Source organism: Larus michahellis, chromosome Z, assembly GCF_964199755.1.
Source record: "Larus michahellis chromosome Z, bLarMic1.1, whole genome shotgun sequence".
NCBI lineage: Eukaryota > Metazoa > Chordata > Aves > Charadriiformes > Laridae > Larus > Larus michahellis.
Genome location: NC_133930.1, coordinates 28,915,199 through 28,936,979, shown reverse-complemented (window position 1 = coordinate 28,936,979; position 21,781 = coordinate 28,915,199). Strand labels below are relative to the sequence as shown.

The following is a 21,781-nucleotide window of genomic DNA, read 5'->3' as shown; positions in this document are numbered from 1 at the left end:
GTAATGAGAGACTGCCAGCTGTAGTGAAATATAGCCTTTTCTGGTGATTAAGTATAATTTCCAGAAAACAACCTCACTGAGCTGTGATATCCACCAGACCATAAATACTACTTCTCAATAAAGCTCTGCTACAAGGGAACTAATTTTCCTGTAATAGTATAAAATATACTTTCTCTGCCTTTTCTAAACAGTATAGCAAAGCTTACATAGAAAAGCCTCCATTTGTGAACTGGAAGACAGGACAGGCCAAGTCAGTCAAAATATCAAAAAAATTTTCAATTTTATTTTCTCTTTTAATTTTTTAAACTAAGTAATTTACACTTTGAAACAAAGTCATTGCAAGTCAAAGAAAACAAAGTATTCACAAGTAGGACACACCTCAACTGGAAACACTGGGCTTTAAAACTATTTTTGCTTTTATTAGCAAAACAATATATTAATTGAAATTAGCCATTTTCTTTGAGTGGTTTTCATAGCCAACTTTTTATTTTTAGAACTTTTTTGCAAAATGCTTTTTTCAATACCTCAGGTTAACAATCTTCATCTTATAATAACACTACTGTATGCCATTCTTCATTAATATGATAACTACACTACAAGAGTAATTGGAAAATACAGTTCAGTACTAGAATGAGAATTTGAGCTGCAACATAGGGCACCATGGGGAATGGCTGAACTAATTTTGAGTATCCAGATTTCTATCACAAACACATACTGTATAAAACAACTGTAAAAATACATTTCCCTCTAAAACCCGGGCATTATACTAGCGCTGAGTTGCGAATTTAGTAGTGCAACCAAAGGAGCAAAGCTTGTTTAGTTAATGGTGCTGGTACAGTTCTGCCGCAACATTTGCAAGATTTTTCCTTAACAGAAAGTAAGCTTCAGGTCCACAGCAATTTCTTGTACATCAGCATCAAATCAGAGCTGGGCTGGGCTTCCATAATCTACTCTTCAGCAGATCCATATTAGTTTCTGCCATCTTGCAGAAGTGACACTTCTGGTCACCCGGTCAGATGAATTAGAAGTAATTGTGTGGCTACAGAGGGCTTCTGTTGTGGCAGGACAGGTTTCTTTCTTTCCAGTCAGCACAGACAACAGCCCAATGCCCAGCTCAGGGCATGAAAAAATTGGACCTCAAGGGACAAAGAAACGCACCAGTATAATGCTGGTAAAAAAGCTGCGCAAACACAAAAATTATGGCTCTTAAAGTGATTAACATTGACTCGGTCAACTGCACAAAACAAATGAGTTATGGTAAACATCTTAAGGCTTGGGTATTAAAAAGCTTTAAGAATCAAAGTAAGGGTTGAAAATGTTCCTGAACTAGATAGCATATGTCAAACCAAGCTTGCAAAATTGGCAGTCAGAAAGCTAGTTGTTTTACTTGGACATGGAACAAATTAAACATGTATCCCATCACTCCATTAAGTTGTTTTTTATCTTAACAGCCTTGTAAAAACTAACTCACAACACACCATGGTAATACTAAGAATATATTTAGCTGTTGTTTCCCAAAAAGACATTCCAGGCTTTTAATATCATCCCATATTGTTAATTATTCCTTTGTTAGAGATACATAGCAGTAATCATTTAATGCACTGCAACATTGGCCATTTACAGAGACCTCCACTTTTCAACGAAATCTGCTGAGAGTGGAACTGCTTGTGGGATTTGCGTTGGTATAAAATAGAATTTGAGGTGCATCCCCAGGTATAAATGTACCAACATAATGCTAACCCAGGTGCTTGAAAATGGAAGCATTTATTTTAAAAAGTAAAAAATTACTACTTTTCTTCAGCTTTTGTACTAGAATGTTCAGGCTCTCTACAATAACTTTTTCATGCTTTGCACTGCTACAGTGAAGGCTGCTGATTTTTTTTTTTAAATAAAACCTGAGCTTCTCATGAAATAGCATGACTTTGGGAACCTGGATTTTGCAAAGTAGTACAGGAATCACAGTAAAAGAGGGGTCACATAAACTTTTGCTTGGACTTATCTCAAGCAGAGCCTGAGTTTGAACTAAAACATTTACAGTGCTCTTTACAACCCATTACAATCCTGATAGAGCCGTTGTCAAGGTGAGGCTTGAAAAGACTGCAAAACACATTTTTTGTTTATTCTTCAGCACTGTTTATGTAAATGATATGGGTGAAGACAAAAACTTCTGGAAAATTGTCGCTGATTGTCCCTCTTGTGAGAATGTCAGTGTTTGCAGTGTTTTTAAAACTGATTTGAAATGAGATCTTTTCTTCCAAATGCAAAACAGTTCCCCCATCCATATGAAAAATGCAGCCAGTTCTCCATTTTGAAGGCTATTACCTTGGTTCTTATGTTGGTCATGTGCTTTCCTTTATTTTGCATTTGGAACTTGCCATACATTGTTTCTAATGCTTTCAACCTTTGTGGCTATTTTCTTGATGGATGCTTGGTGTGGTAGATACCAGTTATCTGATTCCATTTCAGCTTTCACTAATGCAGACTGTATGTCATGGCTTCACTGCTGGCGGTGCCCCTAATTATTCAAGGTTAATTATTTAATTATGACCTCATCTATAGCCGTGCACATTTACATTAGGGATGTGAGAACTGGCATTTCCATACTGCAGAATTTTTCCTTTCACTATTTAAAATTCTCAATCAGTGCAGGAAGCCACAAATGGGACTACAGACTAGGAGGTCTAACAAAAGAGGAAGAAGAGATTACTGCTTCCCTGTACCTGTTCTGGCTCTCTGCCAGAGTATATGGCCCAGTATATAGGCGTTCCTTCAACAGCACTAGAATTCTTGTATCTGCTTCAGTGGACCAGTCTATTTACACAAAACTGTTGGCCCTTGCCTACTGTAGCATGTATAGTGTTCTACTGTGAAAGCAGCGGTCACTGCCAAAGAGATGGATGAGTAGCAGACAATCGCATCTTAAATCGTCATACTCCATCTGCTACAAACAACTAAAAAGTCTGCAGAGATAGCATTTTACCCCCGTTTGCCTGGCCACCTCCTGTCATGCAGCTACCACGTTGTCTTGTTGAGTCGTAACACTCCATCATGCTCCTGAGGAGATGCTTTATAAGCAGACTTCTTCGTAGAGACCTGAAGAATGCATTACAAAATTATTTTCGTCTGCTCAGACGCAGGTCTGCACCAGGGATTTCTTAAGCACAAGAATGACATGTAGGTTAAATGACTATTTTTTCCAACTCTCCAGCCAACAGAGTTGCACGGCAAAATATTGCCGTGTGGGCCCAGTGTGAAACAAGCATTTGGATGGAAAATGTTCAGCTGATGTTTGACAGTCATAGGCATCTGTAAACACAGCCTTTATACTGGGAAATGTCAGACATCTTCGCAATTGCCAGTGCCACCACCTCTGCAGAATGAACTTAAGCAGAATGGACATGTATGTCAATGAACTCAGCCTCACCACATCCGTATGAAACACCTCACAGGGTTTCAAAGGGAAAGACACCTTCCGTTGGGTTGCTTGGCCCCACAGGGAGCAAGCTTGGACAGAAACCAGCACGATCCATCATCCTAGGGACCAGACCCTTCCTGTAGTATGCATCTCCTGCTGTGAAAGAAACAAACAAGCCCAAAACACCTCTGTAAGCTTGCTTACTACATAAAAAACTTGCTTTTGAGCAATAGAGTAAAATAAATAAATAAATACAATAATAAAAAAACCCCTATGCCCTTCGCTTAAGGTTTAGTAGGGCTTGTTCGTTCTTTGGTTGCCTGTTCTTGGGTTTTCTCGCCTGCCAAGCGGGACGGTACCACCTCCCGGCCTCCCTCCGGCCCGGGGCCGGCTCGCTGCCCCCTGCGGGTGCTGCCCCGGCCTCCAGCCGGGAGCTGCTGCCGAGGGGCCGAGCCCGCCGGCCCCTTCCCTTCCCACGCCGGCCCCCGGGCGCCCCGGGGCTGCCCCTGTAGCTGGCCGGCGGGGAGGCGGCGGGCGGGGGTCCGTGGGGAGGGCTGCAGCGCTGACAGAGGGTGATCCCCCCGAGCAAGTGTGCCGCGCCGGCTCGCCCTCTCCCCCCTGCCTCCGGTTACATCCCTGGCAGGAGACCGCGATCCTCGGCTTCCCTTTCCAGGGTTATTTTTGGCCGGGGCCGCCGCATGCTGATGGCAGCGGACTGCCCAACCCCGGGGCGCCCTTGCGGGGCGGCAGGCGCCGGCGGGCCCCGGCCGGGCGGGGCGAGGAGTGGCCAGCGAGGGGGCCGAGCGAGCCCGCCTCCGGCCCCGCGGGGGGCCGGCCCTCGGGGAGCCCGACCCCGCGGCAGAGGAGCGCCCGCCCCTCCGCCCCCCCTCCCCCGCCGCCCGTGGGCCAGGCAGCCGGTGTGAGGGGCTGCCGCTCCCCAGCGGAGCCACAGGCGGGCGGGCGGGCGGGCGGCCGCCGCCATGGAGAGGACCCCCATCCCGGTGCTGACGGTGCCCACGGCCCCCTACGAGGACCAGCGGCCGACGGGGGGCGGGGGGCTGCGGCGGCCGACGGCGCTCTTCGAGAGCCAGCGCAACTACCTGCCCAACTTCGTGCAGAGCCTCCTCTCCTCCGTCGACCTCCGCGACCGCCAGGGATGCACCATGGTGGTGGGCAGCGACGGCAGGTACTTCAGCAAGACGGCCATCGAGATCGTCGTCCAGATGGCCGCGGCCAACGGGGTAAGCGGGGCCCCTCGCCCTCCCCTTCGGGGCGGCCTTCCCGCCGACGGCCGCGGGCGGCGACCCCCGGGCGGGGAGCGCGGAGCCGCCCCGGAGGGTCCGGGGAGAACCTCTTCGTGGCATAAGGCGGGCCGTAAGGCTCTACAAATAAAAATGAGGGGAACTTCGCACCCGGCGGTCTGCACGGCCGGTGGCCGGTTGAGTCCCGTGCCGGGTCGTACGTCCTTTGGGCTGTAGCGCTTGGGTTTGGCGTGGGTGGCTGGATCTGTCTGTGGGGAGCGGAGGTGGTCGTGATAAGCTCAGGAGGCATCACACCTTATTTTAGTCCGAGGAGGGAACGGGAGCTGAGAAACGCGGTTGGCTCTGCGGGAGAAAATGTGGCACAATTAAAAATAAGTATGTGGGAAACGAAGGTATCAGATGCGCATCCGCTGCTGGGGATCTTGTAAAAATATTCAAGGAAAATGGTATTATTGAAGCAAGAGGAACTCAGCATTTTGGCTGCATCTTAAGAAAATAGTCCTTCATTGTTCGCTTGCAGACACATTACAAAATGCAAGTAGACAACAGGGGCAAACACCTGTGGATCAGATGGGGTTACAGCTTTTCTTATGCAGTTTGGAAAATAGGAAAGAACTCGGGAAGAAAAACTGTCTTCTGATAGGTGCATGCACATTCGTGTGTCGGTGTGTCTGTATGTCCAGAAAGCCAGAAATACCAGCAAATGTAGGCTTGAAGTTTCTACTTCAAGACAGAGTTGAAGCTTCTGTCTTTCGTTATGATGGCTAAATTGATTCTCCAGATCTAGCAAAATAAGTGATATAATTTTATAGGGTTTTTTTTTTGTGTAAAGTTACTTTTTCTTAATTTTGTTTTCAAAAGCTCCATTCCTTAAATGCAGTCCTGTTTTATACCCGGGAGATCATTCAACTTTGAAGCAAATCTCTGCACGTGTCTAAATTTTCCCTGTTGATTTTTTGTCGTGTACAAGCTGTGTGGTTTGGCCAGCCTGGTATAAATAATGAGCATTTAAAACTTACTTTTACTGCATATTCTCACCGCGCAGATGCTATCAAGCAGATGCTGAGTGATAACCTGAGATTTCAGAGAGACTGGCTGCGTCACATGCCGGCTCGCTTTTGCAAACTCGCCGTCCATGCAGGGGCTTGGTAGGGGCCAGGACTTACGGAGGGCTGTTGTGGGGGACACTGGCGAAGGTGGGGACACTGGCGAGCATAGCGCAGTCGTGTTTCGTCTGCAGCGATGGGTGCAGAGCATCGTGAGCGGGCTGGTGTGTGGGCCCTGCGAGGAAGGTAGGACGGGGCCCGGAGGAGTGCTGCTCCATAGCCCCTTCTCCCGCGTGGCTCGGTGGAGAAAGCCTCACTGCTGGAATTGCGCCTGTTGCTCAGGCGGGATAAAGCACAGCAACAGCTAAAGCAAGAGGTGCCCCGCCGAGGCTGAGGTCCTTGCTTGCCCTTGCACACTGTTAGGAGCTACAGAGTGGGTTACAGCCACAAGGTGACCGCAAGGACCGAGGTGCTGAGGAAGGCAAGCAGTTTAGGGTTTGGAAGACCAGGGTCTTGTCAGCCAGGTTATGCTGTATTCAGGACTCCTTCCTGACTAATTTTTCCTGTCGGCTTGCCTCCTTCCTGCTGCATCTGTCGTGTTCCTCGTTTTGCTCCTTTTCCCCTGAAGATCAGGTCTTTTTGACCTCAGGAGATTTCCGGTTTCACATGTTTCTGGCACCTTGCTGTAGTAGTGCCTCCCCCCCTTTCTTAAGTTAACTGCAAGTTTCTTGGAAACACAGTTTCTCCCTAGTGTTTTCTTGGAAACACAGCTTCTCCCTAGTGTTTTCTGAAGCCAAAACCCAAGCTTTTCTGCTTACAGTTCCCACAAATGTCTGAATTCAAGCATGATACTCTTACTAACTATACAGTCCTCACAAATTCAGTAGGCCAGCTGGTAGGGTGCTACTGTCATCTTATTGCAGCCTTAATACTTAAAGGGGACTTACAGGAAAGATGGGGACAAACTTTTTAGCAGGGCCTGTTGCAATAGGACAAGGGGTATTGGCTTTAAACTGAAAGAGGGAAGATTTATACTAGATATACGGAAGAAATTTTTTAGGATGAGGGTGGTGAAACTACTGGAGCAGGTTGCCCAGAGGGGTGTTAGATGCCCCATCCCTGGAAACGTTCAAGGCCGGGTTGGGCTCTGAGCAACCTGGTCTAGTTGAAGATGTCCCTGCTTATTGCAGGGGGGGTTGGACTAGACCTTTAAACGTCCCTTCCGACCCAAACTATTCTGTGATTGTATACTGAAAAGGTTTCCCGTTTCCCTGTGCTAATTCACCATCCCCTCTCTGCCCACCCTCACCCTGCTCACCCTCACCCGTGTTTCTCTGAAGCACGCTGTAAATGCATAAACCTCACATTTACACATACACAAACAATGAATACTGTTTGTATGTTTTATTCTTTGGCTGTTAAAATACATCTGCTGGGAAAATACCAAACCTCTGTGAAGGCATTGTTTAGTGCTGCGCTATGTAAGTAAGGGGAGAGGAAGGGAATACTCCTGAGGGCAAAGATCTCTGCCTTTGGATGAGGTTAATGTCATTAGAAGGCATGTGGCCCGTATCACAAGGAAAAAAGCGAGCTGGTGTAGGCAGGATCGGATGAAATGTGTGGCAGCCTTGAAGTTGCATTCAAAACCTTTAGCCACCTCTGAGTGCCAGGAGAGGGATGGCCACATAGTGCTGATAAACTGAACTTGAATCTCCTTCCTGGAAGACACATACCACGTCTTATGGTTAATTGTGCCTGCCGAGTACAAAAATAAAAGGGATTTTCTATTATCAACTGTAAATGTATTGCCCTTTGGAGTCGCTAGGTTCCCCTTGTTCTAATTTGGTGACTCACCCTGCATTCCCCCTGCGTTAACGGCCTAGCACAGTTGGCATGGGCCCCAGTGCAAGGAATGAGATGAGGCCCCCTGCCCGGTCAGCTGCCGGTGCTTGCCCTGCCTTCTTCTCATCTTCAGTCCCTCTGGCTCCTGCCCTCCAGCCGGGGGTTGCAGGTACACACTCCACAGCTACAGCCCGCCTGGGCTTCCACTGGTGGCAACACCTACAGGCTGCTCCACGCTGGGCAACCGCCATCAGCACGTGCTCCACCAGAACCTTCCGTTAAGAGCTGAGGGCTCCAAAGCCTCCTCCGAACCAGGGTGGCCGTTTGATGGGTCACGCAGCTGGGGCAACAAGCAGTTTTGCCAAGTGGGGTGGTAGGAGGGTATCTGAGGCTTTGTTTCCCTTTTCACCCGTGTCCCGTCAGTAGTAGTGTCCTTGTACCTTAAAGTCTGGAAGAACTGAGGTAAAAGGCTCTATTGTTTATAACACAGTTCCACTACAAATTAAATGCAAATATTCCGCTCGACCAATCGACTGGATGTGGTGTCTCATTTTTTCACGCAAAGTTTAGGATACATTTGAATGAGAAGCTGCTGTGTGTGCGTCTTGGTGGAGATCAGAAGCTGATGATCATATTCGGAACATGGAAAGTCATAGCAAGATCCTAGAGGGATCCCGGAGTATTGCTAGTAATGCTGCAGAAGTTTGAGATGGCAAGGAGTGTTCCAGTTGTCCTCTTTGTAATACCATCTTGTTTTTATTTTCCATGGTCTTCCAGGCAAATCTTGCCCTCCCTCCCTGGACCTGTACGATCGATATATTTGCTTCTACACTGAACATGGTGCTCGGTCATCTTTAAGATACTGTAGTAAAAGATAGGAAGGCACAGCCCCATGCTGTCCAGGATGTAATCTGCTTGCATCATATTCTTCCAGGTTTAATTGACTGAGGCATGTGAGAGATTGCTGGGCAAAATAATAAAAAAAAGCATTAACTGACTCCATGGTAATCAGCTGAATCGTCTGAAAATGCACAGCTGCAAGTGGTAATATTGCATAAAAATGTTCTCGTGAAGTACTTGTTAGGGTGACTGCTCTTTCAGCTGTAACAGTTTGCTGAGGATCATGGTCTTTGTTTCTGCTGTTGCTGCTAAGAGCAGAGTGACAAAATAGAACGTGGCGTAGGGGCGCAGTATTAGAAGAGACATAACATGCCTGTGATCTCGTAGCCATGCAAGTTTTTGAATTCCAAAGATAATCTTTCCATGCTATAAAACTGTCCAAGATTTTCAGAAGGGTATTACTGGAACTTTAATTGTGAGTGGGTACCTGGGCTTTATTTGGTTACTGTTTTAGCCCAGAGTCTGAGAAGTCTGTAAATGTAAGAGTTCATTACTTAAAATTAATGAAATGTCAGTTTAGTATTTGGTTCAGAGACAAAATGAGCAGCTTCTAGGCCAAGAGAGGATGAGGTTGTGTATTCTTGCCATGGAAATGAAGAAAGCAGAGGAAGATGAGTAGTGTGTATACACTTAGAAGGTGTGTACTATCCTCAGCACAGTTTTTGTAAAAGCACTGAAGACCTTCACATAAGGTGAAGCTCTTTGCAGTAGTCGCTGCAAATAAAACATCTGTGTATCATTAATGTAATTTCACTTTCAATATCCTTAATTTAGACTACTTAATTTAGAAATATTGTGTATTTCTATAGTATAGAAATTAGTATAATAAATAATATTTCTAAGTAGTACAGAAATAATAAGTAGCCTTTTCACAAATGCTGAAGGCAAAGCAGATTACTCCGGTTCATATTAATACTGGGCACCCAGAAAAATAGGAAAATTGGTTTGTGCAACATCTATTGAATGTGAAAAAAAATGAAGGTACGGTGAAGAGATAGTGCCAGGTAATTTGTGCATTCTGAATAATCTAAGTATTCTAGTTACTTTAAAAAAGCAGTTTCAGTGTGCATGAAGGCAAACCTCACTAGTTTAGATTTAGAAGTACAGAGAACACGTGCTCATGATAAGCCTGTATGCAAGTGCAAATGCATTTATACTTGAGTACCTCAAGATAGATTCAGTGTTGTTTTCAAGCATTTTGCGAAGTGTAATTCCTGTCGTCTTCCTTGTGCTTACCCACACACAATACTGTTTTAAGAGCTGGCACCCATTTCTGACAGCTGTATTTGGAAGACTGAGTCATTGCCCTAGCTTTCTACATGCTTCATAGTTTAAAAAAGCAAGAGACAATATTAAAAACAAACATTTTCAGTATTTATTTTCATCATGCTTTTCTTTCCATAATAAAGATACATGGGCAGACTGTTGTACAGACTGGAAAAAAGTTTGTTGAAGTCTATTTCCAATGTTCTGTGTTTTTTCTAATGCTTTGGTACAATTGGCAATAGTGATTAAATGACAGCATTAATACAACAGTCTTGGCAAGACATGGCACGTTGTCCAGAAGCTGATTCATGGACTGAAAAGAAGCCATAAAAGGACACGCTCAAATTCATAACAATTTGAAAAACCCCTCTATTTCTCTTTCAAATTATTTACATGGCATTGGTTTAAATAAAACAGTAAATTATGTGGGTAATGGAAAATTTTCTTTCTTGAGCTTGGTTCTAAAAGTGTATCAGGGCCTGTCATAGAGCTCCTGTTGATTTCAGTGCCTCTCATGATAGATGCAGTTTTACCCTGCACATTTTCTGAGGTAAATGTGTGTCTTTCAGTTGTCAACCCCCAACAACTGGAAATGCTTCTGCTTTAAAAAAAATAATCCCTTATTCCACAATGTAGGAATTGCACTTCTGTGGTAACGAGTAGGGTTGTATAGAAAGCACTTTTGAACCAGTTTAGTATTCAAACCAGAAAATATAAATGTTGCATTTGGAGATTTAAAAGAGTTTTAAAAGACGGTAAGAACGTTACATAAATGTGAAGAAGTCTGATCAGTAAGAGAGAGACTGATTTTATTTTGTAATCAGTGGAATAAGATTTAATCAGCTGCTTCACTTGGCTTGGAGCTAGGAGTGGAGGAAATACACCTTTACTGTTGCTCCTCAGGTCTGCAAATTATTATAAATGGAGAGATTTACAAATACATGTGCGGTAAATTACTGCTTAATTTTACCTTCAGGGAGAAGCAAGAGTGGGAAGGCGGGAGAGACATAAAGTCAGGGAAGTGTTACAGAGTCTCGCAAGTAAATGCTGTCAGAGTGCACAAGCATAACATTTAATCCATTATTAAAGGAAAACTGTGTCCACTGTTATGCTTTGTTCCACAAATAATCAAAGTATTTACGTTATCATCGGCATCAGGAAGATGGTATTGCTCTTAATCATTCAAACATAAATTAATGAAACTGTATTGCTAGTCTTAAGTAGGAGATAAAATTGTTCCGTACCACTGGAGTGCGCAGAAATGAGTTTCAGCTGTGTGGTATATGTGTTAACTGTGTATACACTCCACCTTCACCAACTCACCATGTCAGTGGAAGCTCTGCTTTAAAATAATCTGTTGAAACAGAAGATGTGGCTTCTGCTGATTTGCATTATTTTTTCTCCTGGAAAGGACACTTATTTTCCCTGGAAAATATTTTCATTATAGTAGGAAAATGAGGAACCAAAGTTTTTTGTTTCGTACCTTTTTCTTTTTTCATTTCCTTCAGAATTGTTCAACCTGTGAGAAAAAAAGACAGTGAAAAAACCCCATTTTTCCAATAAAAGCAAGAGCATGTCAAAGCACTGAAGATTTTCCGTGACCTGTACTTATAATTTTTACAGCTTTCCTGTTTTCTAGCAACAATCCATAGGCTTCAAAATTGCCTGCAAAAACTGTGAAAAGAGAACCAGGTAGAAAAGCAATCATCCTATCATCAGATCTTGAGGTAGAAATCTCAGTTAATAGAATGCATTGGGTGAGGGTTAGCCTTTTTTAAGTAACTTGTGCGTGCTTTAGAAGTAGATAAGTTTCAGTGTTGAAATCTTGACTTTTTTTATTAAAATAGTTCACCAACAGGAAAAATCCAGATGTTGGATGTAGCAAACAGGCTAAATAAATCATCTATTAATCCTTTGCTTTTCTAAAATTATTTGGAACCTCACTTCTAAATAACTGTTAAGGGCCTCACACAAGCGCTGGACCCAGAAGAAAGTCATCTGTATAAGAAGGAACAGCTTTTTATAGAAAGGAGGCAGGTAGTGACACCTCCTCTGCTGTTGCTTTGCCACACAGACAGTAGAGCTACCAAATCTTCCTCAAACTGGATAAGGAAATCTGAAGTTGAACTCCCTGTCTGCTTTTTAGGTAGGGAGCAGGAAGGATTCTGTGTTCTGCCTCTCCCTCCCCCCACCCCCTGCCACCTCTCTCCTTCTCTCTCCTTCCCAAACTACTAATCGATAGTCCTGGGTTTTTTTTGTTGTTGTTGGTTTTTGTTTTTTTTTTAAAGTGAGTATATAAAAAAACCCCCAAACTTTGGTAATATCCTTTTAAGCTCTATATGCAGCTGCCTCAGTTCTCATCTGTGACACTAACCTTCTCTTCTCCCCTCTTTTCTTTGTGTCTGACTGTTTCCCAGGAACTGGAACTCTTTCATATTTCTTTGTAAATACATTTCTGGTTGGCTCCTAGATTATTTATGTTGAGCTGAAACTGTAGTAGCTGTGTAGGGGATGAAGGCAAGGTTTTGAAATTGGAACCTTGCAGTGGAACTGCGCATAATACCAAACACATTGAGTCAGTGTTTAATAACACCACCTGAAAGCTTTTTTTACTTTAAAGAATGGTGGGAACTTCGCCTGCTTGGCTGTGCCCTGGGAAACGCACCCCCTTCAGCAGGAATAGCCAGGGAGTCACTGATGGCTGGAGGACTAGCAATATTTTCTATAGGGCAGGACATCCAAGGGTCTCTTGGTGGAAGAGATGTGGCTCGCAGAGATTACAGGTCCTAGTATGTGGCGGTATTTGTGATTGCACTGAAAGGCAGCTCAGTGGAGGCAATTTGCTTGCTGTTCTCTTTTATGCTAGTTAAAGCCCGAGCCTTGCAAACTGCATCTGCACAGTCAGCCCTAAACTGTACTGATATTTGAGGGGATTTGCTGGTTCATGGGGATACCTGCGAAAGTTTGATAGCAGGATCATAGCCCAGTGCTATGCTTGAGAGCTTTGTAAATCACTGCCACAGCAGTGCTCTTGCTTTGCCGTCCATACACAGGCCACTGGGGTTAAATGTGCCAGGTTACAATATTTTTTTGTCATCACTCCAGATTAGAATCATAGAATCATAGAGTTGGAAGGGACCTCTGGAGATCATCTAGTCCAACCCCCTGCCAGAGCAGGGTCACCTAGAGCAGGTTGCACAGGAACGCATCCAGGTGGGTTCTGAATGTCTCCAGAGACGGAGACTCCACCACCTCTCTGGGCAGCCTGTTCCAGTGCTCTGCCACCCTCAAAGTAAAGAAGTTCCTCCTCAAGTTGAGATGGAACTTCCTACGGTCAAGTTTGTGCCCATTACCTCTTGTCCGCTGGGCACCACTGAAAAGAGCCTGGCCCCATCCTCCTGACACCCACCCCTGAAGTATTTATAAGTGTTGATAAGATCCCCCCTCAGCTGTCTTTTTCCAGACTGAAGAGACCCAAATCCTTCAGCCTTTCTTCATAAGAGAGGTGCTCCAGTCCCCTAATCATCTCGGTAGCTCTCTGCTGCACAACATTAGCATGCCACCAAGTAGTGTACATGTATTTCTCTGCAAAAAAATAGGTTCCATACTAGGACTCACAATTTCTATCTTATACCCATATACCTATATGTGTGTGTGTGTTTATTTATTAATTTTCAAAAGTTCAGTACCACTGAGAGTGCTTCAACTTCCTTTTCCACTTAGATCGGCAGATTGGTTATTGGACAGAATGGTATCTTATCCACACCTGCTGTTTCATGTATCATCCGAAAGATCAAAGCAGCTGGTGGAATTATTCTAACAGCAAGCCACAGTCCTGGGGGACCTGGAGGAGAGTTTGGAGTCAAGTTTGAGGTTTCCAATGGAGGTAGGTTTTTTTTTTAATAACACATTAAAACATTGCATCTTGGTATGATGAAAATATACTGACAAGGATAACTGTCAGACTTCAACTCTGTGTTTTTCATTTATTCTGTTAAAACTATGAAGAACATATGCATTTTTTTTCAGTAATAGGAGTCCATTTATTTACATGTTTATGTACAATAAGCATTAACTGTTCACCAAAGTCCTTGTGGTAGCTGTAAGATTTCTATAAACAAGATATTTGCCATCCCATTTTTATAGCATTTTATGTAGTCTGCCAGATCATTGTAACAGTTCTGATCTTTTTATAAAGATGCCTAGGAGGGAGCTCAGTTTTGCCCATATTTCTGTGTCGCTTGTCTTGGCATTTACTTTAAAGCGTATAATTTCAGAAGTGCTGTAAGCAGTATAACTCATTGTCTTGTATGGAAGAAAGCACTTCTCATGTTTGCCCAGGAAATAACTGCTCCTATCCAGGGAGAGGGTGGTACCATTTTAACTGCTGCAATTCCACTGTTGAATAGTGGAATTTGTGTGTGTAGCAATGTCTTGTTTTCCAAAACTGACAAACTAACACGTGTAGGTATGTTGTATTTTATATATGTTTTATGTTATAAATCTGTGTACACCCATAAAACATCATGGTGACAGTTGCTGGCACCTTGCATATGTCACACATGTAGAGTGCTTTCCATCTGAAAAAAACTGAAAGTGCTTTTAAAAAGTTTCCTCCCTCATTTTGAAGGTGGGAGAACTTCAGAAGGGGATGCTTCCCCCTTGCCCGTTGTTTAATTGAAAAATGTGCATGGTTAAAGCAGTGTGATTTTATAAACAGAATAGGCTTGAATCCCAGAGAGGTTAAAGGGACTGCGTACGGTCAGGCGGTGAGAAAGCCAGGGTCACAGCACAAACATACCAAAGCCAAACCATTAGATGCATTAGCTCTCTATAAAACTTTAAAACACCATGTACACCTAAAATCTGTTTCATAAATGGGTAACAGTTGTTGGGGCATTCTTTTTGGTGTGCTTTGCCTTTTTAAAGAAAATTCGAACAGGCTGTAAAGCTTTAAATATGCAACAGTCCTTGAGCACAGGTCACAAGGTTCAATTATTTATGATAATCAGCAGGGACATAATGAAAAGTGGATGGTTTAAGTTGCAGCTGAGAAAATGTGGGTTAAGTATTAGGCGAGGCTTTTGAACTAAGAGCATGGTTAGGCACCACGACAAGCTGCTAGGGAAGGCTATTGTTGCTCTGCATTCTCGCTCAGTCTGTTTTGCAGACCCAGATCAGGCAGAAGCGGTTTGTTTCTGTTGCTGTGGGAGAGAACGCAGAGGGACACTGTGGCATCTCCTTAGCTGCAAATAATCAGTAGACAATACATCCATCTATCAAGGATGATCTGGAACTAATGAAACCTGTCCTCAAGCCTTGGATGAGTTTGGATTAGATGAGTAAGAAGTCATTTTCTAAGCCAAATGAAGAGTTAAGTGGCTGTTACTTATTGTATTGCCTTGGACCATCTGGTACCATGCATCTGAGATGGAGCACGCTGATTTACATGGCAAAGCTGCACCGAATATAGCAGCATTGCTATGGGAATGGGAAGTTAACACTGAAAAGCCAGAGGCTTTGGATTAGGAGAGAGAGCACGTAAAAGAGAATAGAGGAAGTAATTTTTCAGATTGGAAGTGTGGCTTTAATATAAGCTATGAAGAGTCAAATAGCCAGAAAGGACTTTTGTTGTAACTCAGACTCAACTCTCGCACTACGTATGGCATAGCTCATCCGGTAATTTTTGCACCAAGCTTGCAACTTTTAATTGGTGTTCAAAAATAGAGCAGGATTTGGCAATAAAAGAAATGCACAGGTGAGATGTGATTTCTGTTTCTGAATGACATAGCTGTTCCAGGTCATAATTACTTGTTAAAAAATTAAGGTATTTTGAGTTCTAACAAAGATACATTTCATTAAGTCATTGGAGGAAAACTGCAAGAGAACATCACTCTCAAACTGGTAAGACTTTTAAAAATGATAACTGTGTCTAATGAAATAATGTGAAACACAAAGCTCTCTCACCTTCACAAGTGTGCGTTTGCAGAAAGCCCTATGAAACACCAGAAACTGCTGATGGAGGCTTTCCTTTAATATATATGTTGAGATTCTGTGTAGAGTAATAAATGGCAGTTTTTGAGCAATAAACCCAAAGAAGAAGGCGTTGTGTTTTTTGTTTGCCTTATCCGCTCTGCCCAGGATAATGATTGATTTAAATACTCTATGGGAATCAAAATGTTGTGAGTAATGCACTGTATTTCCATGTTACATTTTTTCAAAAAATGTTTTAAACCTGTGTTACACTGAGAGAAAAGACCTTATTTACTATAGTTCTTTGTTTGGGTTTGTTCCTTAATAACTCCAGTATATTGAGAAAAATGTTTGCTGTAGCACTCACTTTTTAAGTGAGGAACCTTAATTTCACAGAAATGACCTACCACATTCCTTTTTCTTCTAGGACCTGCTCCAGATATAGTTTCAGACAAAATCTATCAAATCAGCAAAACCTTGGAGGAATATGCCATTTGTCCCGATCTCAGAGTTGATTTGTCACGCCTAGGAAGACAAGAATTTGATCTGGAGAACAAATTCAAACCTTTCCGAGGTATCAGTGTATGCTTTTAAGTATGCTACATCCATGGTTCTATATATTAGAATTGCTACAGAACAGAACTTTAATTCTTCAGAATGCCTTACTACAAGCTTTTGTGTCCAAAGAAGGGCAACGAAGATGGTGAAGGGTCTGGAGAATAAGGCTTATGAGGAGCGGCTGAGGGAACTGGGGTTGTTCAGCCTGGAGAAAAGGAGGCTGAGGGGAGGGAGACCTTATCGCTCTCTACAGCTACCTGAAAGGAGGTTGTAGCGAGGCGGGGGTTGGTCTCTTCTCCCAAGTAACAGGCGACAGGACAAGAGGAAAGGGCCTCAAGTTGCATCAGGGGAGGTTTAAATTGAATGTTAGGAAAAATATCTTCACTAAAAGGGTTGTCAAGCATTGGAAGAGGCTGCTCAGGGAAGTGGTTGAGTCACCATCCCAGTTCTTATTTAAAAGAAGTGTAGATGTGGTGCTTAGGGACATGGTTTAGTGGTGGACTTGGCAGTGTTATGTTAACGGTTGGACTTGATGATATTAAGGGTCTTTTCCAACCTAAATGATTCTATGATTCAAAACAGTATGCAATATAGGTTAAGTGTTGTGTTTGTTTTACACATAAGGAAGCTGAATTGTGGACTTTAAGTGCACCAGGCCTCATCATTTAGCCAAATATCTTTGACAAATATATATGCCTAGGTAGTTAAACACCAAACACAAACATTTTGGACTAGGAATGATTTGCTTGTGCAAGTCTAATTGACAAAAGAGTTCATGAGAGTCTTAGTTTAATCATTCTTTGCTTGCACTTTCTGAAAGGTTGTGGGATGTGTAAGACACTACACATCCAGTGACTCCAAATGTAAAGGGACTGCTTAAACATGCATTTAATTTTAAGCACTTGAATACATTTTATGTCTACACTTGATTTAAAATAAGCTAATACAACCGTTTTGTCCTGAAGGAGTCAAAAGCAGTGGAAGGGGTCGAGGCAATATTTCAAATACTGTAAAACTGTGTATGGCCTCAAGAACTGTTCCTCATTCCTGATGTCATAGAATTAAAGCCCGTTTATTTTCCAGCAAAACATTATTTTTTGAGACAGTTTTTGAGATTGCAAAGAACATGTTTCACTTTTTAGGCAAAAAAAAAGCAAAGAAAATTCAGCTTCAGCGGCACTCTGGAATCATATGATTGCCACAGATTTACTTTTTGCTTTCTCAGCTTTTTAATATCTCCAAATTTTGTTTTTCTAAATTAAAATGGGACACCCCTTCCCCTCAACAGGTAGTATGAAAGTAGATTAAAAATAATTGCAATTTGCCTCTATGTTTTTCTAAGGAAAAATCACTTCCCAGTCATCTTACCAGAACACTTCATCCTGGGAGAGTAGAGTTCCCAGGGATCCCTGCTGAATGAATGTAACTCGCTTACAAGTGCATGATAAATACAGTTTACACAGGTATGAATGCAGAATGAAAGTGCAGAAAGAATGAAAATAATTTGAAAAGTATTTTAAGATACTCTCTGATGTATTTAAAACTTCTGCTTTTTCAATTGTGTCAACTAACTGCTGTGAATCAAGGCTACAGAGGTGTTGGAGGAACTGAGAGTTAACCCAGTTGGGTTTGGCAGGAGCTAAAATAATTTTTAGACTTTAATCCTACATACACATTGTCTTAACATGTGCGAGCGGCTCCACTGAAGTTGAGGCATTTGTTTCATGTGTGTAAAGCTTAGAGCCTACTTAAACATCGTTAAGGAGCAGGGCATAGAAGATAGGCAGTAATGTAATTTTAAGGAATCCATGAGACTTTCAACATGTACCATAGAATGAACTTATTTTCAAATAGGTTTTACAGTTGTTTTTCAGTCTTGAGAATCTCTTTTTTTTTTTTTTTTTGGTTTCTTCATTCAAGTGTCTTTTCACGATCTTTTCTAAGTGTTATTCTCAGGCTCAAAAAATGTCTGTGTCATTTTCATGTTATCCTAAAGAAGAGCATTAGGGTGAGGTCAGTGTGTCTGAGGAAACCTGGCTGATATTCTAAGTAATAATTTAACTTGTAACTAAAATATTTCAAGATACTCATTTAACCAGATAAAAAGACACTTGTGTAACATATGCTTTTTAATTTAATCAGGAAAAGTAATATGTTCCACGATGACTGAGGAGCATGGCTTTTCACAGTTGTTTGGTAACCGTTTTAATTATGACAGACTTAGTTTCATTAATTCATTTTAGTTTAATGTTTTACATCCAAAAGAACTAGAAAAAATATAGTGCTCTGCGTTTATGAATTTAGAATTGAAATTAGCAAGACCTTAGGAAAAACCAGATGTATCTGAGGCTAACTTCCCTAAATCAGTGAGGTACAAAATGCCAAAGTGTAGTGGTAGATTGACAATAAACTGGAGACAGATATTTCAGGTGCCCAAACCAAGAAGAACAGGCTGTATGTCTCTCCTGATGGAATGATGCAGTTAGATACTGCTGTCAGATAGAAGAATAGAATGTGTGGCTTCAACTCGGCATGGATGTCTTCCATCCTCTTGAGAAGAAACCTGCTTAGTTTGAAAAGCTGTTGAGTGATTTCAGGAATGATAAATAAAGAGTACTTCGATATAATTTACTGTCATGAATATTTGCAGTGAAATAGGAATTGTCAGCTTATGTTATCTCTACAGTCCTTTAGCAGGCAAACCTGTTGATCTTTGCAAGGCTTAAAGCTTGCCATGCTGAAATCAGCAGAAGTGTTTGACTTTTCCTCTATGGGCTTCAGAACAAGTCCATGTTATGTAGAGGTTGCACACTCTGATTTTAGTTGAGGTGTGTGGCTGGTGGGAGTGTGCTGAAAGAGTTATTTTCCCATGTGTGAACTGTAGTGATTTTTTCCTACCTATTTTTTCTAGTGGAAATTGTGGATTCTGTGGATATCTACCTCAATCTCCTTCGAAGTATCTTTGACTTCAATGCGATCAGAAATTTGCTGACCGGACCCAACCAGATTAAAATAAGGATTGATGCCATGAATGGAGGTATGAACTTAAGTTGCTATCAGGAATAAATTTCAGGTACACTGCAATAGTTTCCCAGTAAAGATGGTACACTGCAATAGTTCCCCAATAAAGGTACAGCATATAAAAGTCAGACTTTTAAGTAAGGTTAAGGGTAATAAGAAAGGATTTGAATATTATACTAGTAAAAAAGGCAATCTTAACAATGGGTTAGGTCCCTTGCTAACAAGCAAAGAGCTCTATCTTTCTTGATAAAGAAGTGAAAGCATATGTGTCCAATAAATGTTCTCTTTCTGCATTTGGAAGCATGCAGAATGAGGTAATCTTGCCATGAGAGGGTGATGAAGTATGTTGCAGTAACCAAAGAGGTTACAAGGCAGTCTCTACTAAGACTAAATTCTAAATGGTTTAAGATTAGTTAAGTCTGAATAAATTGCACCCAAGAGTCCTTAAAGAGTTGGCGGAGACCTTTTTCTCACTAATTTTAAATGTTAAAAAATTTCAGTGTACTGGGGGAAAGATGAAAGAAAATGACACAGAAGACAGCAAGGGGACCAGTTTTGTGCCAATATTAAAAATGTTAAGCTCTGTTACTTGGGGAAACATAGATCAGTATGAGATCTATTTTAGACTACATCATGAAAAAATAAATAAAGATTTCTACAGATAATGACATTCAACATTATCTTATGGAAAACAAATTCCATCAAACAAATCAGGTTTCATTCTTCAACGGGATTACAAAACCAGACTCATATAGGGAGCTGGATAGACTTACAAATCTTTTGTAAAGCATTTTATCTAGTACAGTGTAATAGTCATTGTTCAGAAGATCATAATGGGCATACAGTCAGTGTGAACACCCAGTTCACAGGCTGGGGCAAAAGATCATAGTGGGCATACAGCCAAGTGTGAACACCGGATTTGCCAGGCTGTGGCAAAAGAGGAGATGATGTCCTTGAACAATGCGGAGGGAGCAGTGAGGGAGGCACTGCCTCTTGGAGAATGTTACTCAACTAGTGTGTAGAGCTAGTTGAGTCCGGATCTACAACTAAGCGTTGAAAAAATTTTACACGTGGTCAAAAAGATGCGTCGTCCGGCTCATGGTTAGAAAAACTAATGCGTCACAAAAAGTTTAAAGAACTGATTTTGTTTACTTTGTTTACAAGGTGATAGAGAATTGCCTTTATGACTTTGTATCTTGGTGGAGAAGTAGCCATACAATAATACATAGTACACATACAGTAAGTGTATACAAGAATATTTGTTTGTACAACAGACAAAGATGGTTTTTTTGACAAAAATTATTTCTCAGTCTTGTATTCCCAAAAATGCCAAAAAGAATCAACAATGAGAAGTTGAGGCCAGAGAAATTAAAATTGAAATGGGTAACGGTGAATAACCACTGGAGCAATCTACCAAAGACAGTTGGGATTTGTCCTTCTTTTGGTGGCATCAGATCAAAAGACTTTCTTGATGAGATGCATTAGCCAAAAGTAGTCACCAGCCACAATATTAGAACATTAGAGAGGACCACATGTGTACGGGGACAAACTGTCTTCTGAAGATTGTTTTAGCTCTGCAACTGTGGAATATGCTTTTAGACATCGGTAGTTTAACATTGGCATAGAAAAGAATAATTTGTCAGGAGTCTACTCTTGGTAAGAACTTTAATAATTGTTTACTGTATATTTTACAGAATTAGCATCTAAATTTTCTTGAATGCAAGTTTCTCACATAGTTTTATCTTGGGTTATAGTTGCTACAGGTAGCAAGATTTGGGAGTAAGGCAGGAGAAAGAGAGAGCGAGCAATCACTCATGAATTTTTTACCTCTGAGTGACGTGTTCACACCTGCCTCGGGGATGCAGAGAGCTCAGTCAGTTGTGAGTGTCTGTTCAGCCCCCCAGTGCACAAGTGTAGATTTCATACACAGCGAGCATTGCAGTTTCTCCATGGAAGGAAAAGATTTGATTGTGGGGTTGAACAATGTTCTGGACGGTTTGATACTGACTGCATTTCAAGGTGCATATGTATTCAGGATCCTTTTATTTCTGGACTGAAATGATAGAAATTTGCTATTAATACTTAGAAAATATTCCTTACAGTTGTTTAAAATGAAAATTCATTGGTTAGAGGATAGAAGAGTACGTACTTTCATTCAGTGGTTAAAATAAGGATGGGAAGTTCCTGTCAGGACAGAAAGAAAAAGTCCAGATGTTAATCTGGAACGCAGGTGAAATAAGATGCTGCTCCAAAATGAACCTGTGTGATGTTTTGGGGTACCCAACAGCTTTGCATATAATCCTTGTGATATATAATAGCATGAGCTGGGGTCTTAGTTGGCCATACCTTTAACAAAATAAAGAAGTTATTTTGAAGTTAGTTTTTGAGAAAGTTTTTATTTATTACCTACACGGTAGTAACCAAAATGTGATAAAATTCTTTGGTGGACAAACCAGTTATAATTTTAATATGAATTGGAATGTTGAGGTAAGTTTATT

General features: G+C 41.9%; 1 protein-coding gene across 1 annotated transcript in view; it reads left to right on the top strand.

Moving 5' to 3' along the window:
* Positions 1 to 4,276: 4,276 nt before the first annotated feature.
* Positions 4,277 to 21,781, top strand: part of PGM5 (phosphoglucomutase 5) — a 79,978-nt gene continuing 62,473 nt past the window's right edge. The window contains exons 1-4 of the mRNA XM_074569610.1: positions 4,277 to 4,656; positions 13,455 to 13,617; positions 16,132 to 16,278; positions 19,174 to 19,299. Of these exons, the coding sequence (XP_074425711.1) occupies positions 4,396 to 4,656; positions 13,455 to 13,617; positions 16,132 to 16,278; positions 19,174 to 19,299 (697 nt within the window). The 5' untranslated portion in view covers positions 4,277 to 4,395. The remainder of the gene's footprint in view (positions 4,657 to 13,454; positions 13,618 to 16,131; positions 16,279 to 19,173; positions 19,300 to 21,781) is intronic.